Source organism: Colobus angolensis, unplaced genomic scaffold, assembly GCF_000951035.1.
Source record: "Colobus angolensis palliatus isolate OR3802 unplaced genomic scaffold, Cang.pa_1.0 Scaffold67, whole genome shotgun sequence".
In the NCBI taxonomy this organism is placed as follows: domain Eukaryota; kingdom Metazoa; phylum Chordata; class Mammalia; order Primates; family Cercopithecidae; genus Colobus; species Colobus angolensis.
In genome coordinates, this window is record NW_012120376.1 from 8397413 (window position 1) to 8402636 (window position 5224).

At 35.0% G+C, this 5224-nt stretch overlaps 1 protein-coding gene across 1 annotated transcript; it reads right to left on the minus strand.

Moving 5' to 3' along the window:
• Window positions 1–995: 995 nt before the first annotated feature.
• On the minus strand, window positions 996–2074 carry LOC105500622 (olfactory receptor 6C2-like). The gene is given in 2 exon segments (XM_011926212.1): window positions 996–1381; window positions 1384–2074. Coding segments are annotated over 2 exon segments (1077 nt in total).
• Between the last annotated feature and the right edge of the window lie 3150 nt (window positions 2075–5224).

A 5224-nucleotide genomic window follows, 5' to 3' on the forward strand; every position in this document is an offset into this window, starting at 1 on the left:
ACTACCATGAGAGTGAACAGGCAACCTACAGAATGGGAGAAAATTTTTGCAATCTACTCATCTGACAAAGGGCTAATATCCAGAATCTACAAAGAAACCTACAAAAAACATCTATAGACAATGCTGATTTAATGTGGCTCACTGATGGTTGTTGTTTGAAAGATGAATCTGGAAATTATTGGGCTGGTTTTCCTGTAGTGTTTCTTACTGAGGTTATAGAGGATAATCCTCTTTCAGATGAAAAATTGGCTCAGCAGGCAGAATTAATTGTCCTAAGTCAACCTTGTGAATTGGCAAATGATAAAACAGCTAACATGTATACTGACAGCAGACGTGCATTTGGAGTAGCCCATGATTTTGGAATGCTTTGGAAAGAACATGTATTTCTGACCTTATCAAATCAACCTGTCAAAATGGTCAACAAGTCTCTGACACCTTGGAAGCAATTCAGAAGCCCAAATTTCTGGTCATCATCAAAATTCCTAATCATTAAAAAGTAGATACTCCAGAGAATGAAGGCAACCATTTTGCTGACACTGTAGCTAAGAATGCAACCCTGGAGGTTACATCATACAATAAATGTCTTGAAATGTCCTTATTGACTTATTACCCATTAATGCTTTATCAAAAGAAGCATAAACGGTACCTCCCAAGAAATAAATGAAAGATAAAAGAGGCTTTTTTTTTTTTTTCCAAAAACTGGCATGTGATATGGACCTAATGATAGACCAATTATTCCCTTAGGACCCCTTTTTGCAGCTTGTTCATGAGATGACGCATTGGAATCCAGTATACCACTTCCACTGCCCCAGTGCTAAAGCTATTTATATAGTTTAGAAACTTAAGGCCCATCGACTCAGTGTTTCTCAAACTGCAATGAAGGACTAGTTGTTCTCCCTCAATTTATTCATGCTTTTATAGAGTTCAAAAGTGGATTACTTTAAAAAGAAATAAAATTTCTTTTTTTTTCTGTTAGATTCAAAAGGTAACAGCTGTCAAATGTCTCTCACAGTAGATAAAAGCTTACTTTTATTTCTGAACTTAGCAAGTATCATAGTTTGCTGATTTGCTCTAGTCTTATATTCACTATGCACTATACTTTCCTGAACATTGAAATTCATAATTTTGATATTTCCTATTTGTTTGAAAAAAATGCAATTTTTTTTGATTGAGCCATTGAATGCTTGTTTCACTTGCTTGTTCCTTAAGGTGTATATAAATGGGTTTAGCACTGGGGCAATGGAAGTGGTGAGTGCTGCCACACCCTTATTAATGTCCACTTCTTCTTTTGCTGAAGGTTTAATGTAAATGAAGATGCAGCTTCCATAGGTGATAGATACAACAATCATGTGGGAAGAACAGGTAGAAAAAGCCTTTTTCTTTGCTGCTCAGAGGGAAGTTTTAGAATTGTCTTGCTGATATGAATATAGGAAAGAACTATACACACAAGGGTCATGATGAAGGTCATCACAGCGCAGGCTGTAACCATCTGCTCTACGAACCATGTGTCTGAGCAAGAAATCTTGAGGATAGGAGATGTATCACAGAAAAAATGATCAATGACGTTTGAGTCACAGAACTCCAGATTTAAGCCTAGGCCAAGTGAAGGGATTATGATTAACAAACCTCCAACCCAACAGCAGAGAACTAATTTTCTGCAGATTCTGCTGCTCATGATGGTCACATAATGCAGGGGTTTATAGATGGCCACATAGTGGTCATAAGACATGATGACCAGGAGAAAAAATTCTGTTGCCCCAAAAAGGATAATAAAAAATTGTTGACTCACACAAGTATTATAAGTAATAGTCTTATCTCCAGTAAACGTACTATAAAGGAATCTGGGAATACAGACTGTAGTGAATGAGATCTCTCAGAGGGAGAAGTTTTGGAGGAAAAAGTACATGGCAGATTTAAGTTGAGAATTAACTAAGGTGAGGAAGACGATCGTCAGATTTCCAGTTACACTCAACATGTAAGTGATAAACAGGAAGATAAATATCAGAACTTGAAGTTGTGGGTCATTGGTTAATCCCAGTAGAATGAATGTTGTTAGTCTTGTATGGTTTCTCATCATAGACTTCTGACTGCAGTCCAATCAGTTTACAAAATTGAGAGTAGAAATTTTTTAAAAAGTGGTGTCAGGCTGGGCATGGTGGTTCACGCCTGTAATCCCAGCACTTTGGGAGGCCGAGGTGGGTGAATCACTTGAGGTCAGGAGTTCAAGACCAGCCTGACCAACATGGCGAAACCTTGTCTCTACTAAAAACACACACAAAAAAGTGGTGTCAAAAATTATGCTAACAGTAGACACTAACAAGAAGAATCAATTAATGTGATTCACATAGATTTTCATCTTGGAATTAACAATGCATCATGTGAAAGATGGTTATCCTCAGCTCTAACTGTTATGTATTACATGGTTGATTGAGGGAAAGTTTTCTCAAAATTGTTTTCATTCTTTCATTCTTTCAAAATTGTTTTATTATTTCATAATAAAGTTCTTATTATCATGGCTTTTTGATTTTCTCCAATTTCTTTCTCAATTGATGAATACAGGTATATTTGCTCAATTCAATTTTAACCTGAGGAGAAAAGACCAATGACATAAGTGATTTCATGGGTATTCTGATATCCTCATGCTTCCAATAATTCTTCAATACTCACAAGTCAAAATAAAAATAAACATCCCCACTTCCATGTCTTTGCTTGATGTTCTGGGCCTTTATTAAATGAAGGTACCGAGGCAGACCATTTTGGCTAACTACACAGATACTTTGTGTGTTTTTGCAATAGAACTTGGTAAAACATGACACTGACATATCCGAAGAGTTTTTTTTTTTAATAATGAAAGAAAAGATATTTTTACAAATATTCACTTCATGTTTCTACCCACTGACAAGCTTTGTTTCTAAGACAAACCTGATTTCTACTCTTGTCTATTATCATAGTGTTTTGATACACTAACATATATAATATATCATCAAGGAACATGGTAATAATTCAAAGGCCTAGTCTTTATTCTGCTTTCATAAGCCTTGACATATGAGTTCTTTATCTCTCCAGGTGATTTCTGAAACACACCAATGTTTGAGAACCACTCGATTACAATGATTAAACTCTGCATACCAAAAACTATTATTGCTTATGATTACAGTATGTTTAGGTAAAGTTGAAATCCTATCAATTGCCTAACTATTGATAATATTCTGTCCTCTATTTGGGCTCTGATAAACTATTTTTTTTTCAATTAAGCTTCTATTTTTGGGCTTCTGTGCTTATCTTTGTGTTCAATCTTAGCAAGAATCCTTCTAAGTCAGTTTAGTCAGGACTCCTTTCCATCCTCAATATCTTATCACCCCTGATGTCTGGTCAGGTTTCTCATTCTTCACCATCCCTCAAGTGGTGACTGATCACCTTGGCTTGCCTGCAGCAAGAATTCAGCTACGTTAGGTTAGCCAGGATCCCCCTCATTCCTAAATTCTTAGTAATTTTCCATTCATTATTCTGAGTGAGGGTCAGAGCAATGACCCTCAGTCTTATTCTTGGCTATACATTGATCAGTTCTGTATTCACAGTTGAACCCAGTCTCTCTTCTCCACTGCAAAAGTCGGCAGCTGTGGTCTCTATACTGATCAAGATCTCCCTTGAATAAAGTCCTCCTTACTGTCTTCAATGAGTATTATGAATAATTTTTTTCATTAACACTATCAAGGTTTCTTAAAATAAGAAATTCATTCTCCAAGGCTCTACCATTTATAGCTCATTGCTTTTGTTTCTTCTTATTTACCAAGATTTTCTGTAAAATATGTGTTCATTAACTCTTCTCCAGTTCAGATCTGGTTTGTGTCCTGATGTTGTAGTGAAACTGTTTTTTAAAAGGTCATCTGTAACAGTCTTTTAACTACATACAATATACTCTTTTAGTCAGGTAGAGCTACATGTATTTTCAGTTTTGCATGTCAAAAAGGAAAATTCATTCTAATGCTTAACCTTTCTGTTGAGTTTTATCTTCAGCATGCTTCTTTCTTCTCTTCTTTTAATTATGCACTATTTATTAAGTATAAATATATGTTTGGCCAACAACCAATAATAAACATTGGTGGCTTTGGCATTCACATTTTTCATTTAAAATGTTTTAATAATACATGTATTATAATAGAGGTGAGTATATAATAATACATACAATTTAAATAATATTTACTGAGGAAACATGAGTGTAACTGCCATTTAGAAGAGGAAATAGAATATAGCCTGTACCACAGACATCCCCTCTGTGATATTCCATGATTACCACCTTCTCCCTGCCTCCAAGAGCTAATAACTATTTTTGTTTTGTGATTTTTAAAATAGTTTTCTGATTTTTTCTGTATCCTTGAAACATGTTTTTCCTATTTTAAGCTGCATATGCTGACTATACTCTTTTCTGGCATGTTTTTCTTAACATAATGCTTTATAATTAATTAATTTTTTTTTAACTGAAGTAGTCCTTTTATTTCCTGTAATCTGATATTACACTATATGTGTACACCCCAATCTATTAATCTACTTCTTTACTGATGGATATCTGGGTTTTTGATTTGGATTATTATGAACAATACTGTTGTGAATATTATTGAGTGTAAACACAATTTATAGTACTTTTAGTCACATATTTTTAATGACAAGTTATAATTTTCTTTTTTCTTTTTATTATCTTATTCCTAGAAATTTCTTCCACTATGCTTCCTTATAGTATTGATATTTTTAGAGATATTTTAGATATCTTTCTTAATAGTACTTCTTTTTTTTATTATTATACTTTAAGTTCTAGCGTACATGTGCACAATGTGCAGGTTTGTTACATATATATACTTGTGCCACATTGGTGTGTTGCATCCATCAACTCGTCAGCACCCATCAACTCATCATTTACATCAAGTATGACTCCCAATGCCATCCCTCCACCCTCCCCCTCCCCATAATAGGCCCCGGTGTGTGATGTTCCCCTTCCCGAGTCCAAGTGATCTCATTGTTCAGTTCCCACTTATAAGTGAGAACATGCGGTGTTTGGTTTTCTGTTCTTGCGATAGTTTGCTGAGAATGATGGTTTCCAGCTGCATCCATGTCCCTACAAAGGACACAAATTCATCCTTTTTTATGGCTGCATAGTATTCCATGGTGTATATGTGCCACATTTTCTTAATACAGTCTGTCACTGATGGACATTTGGGTTGATTCCAAG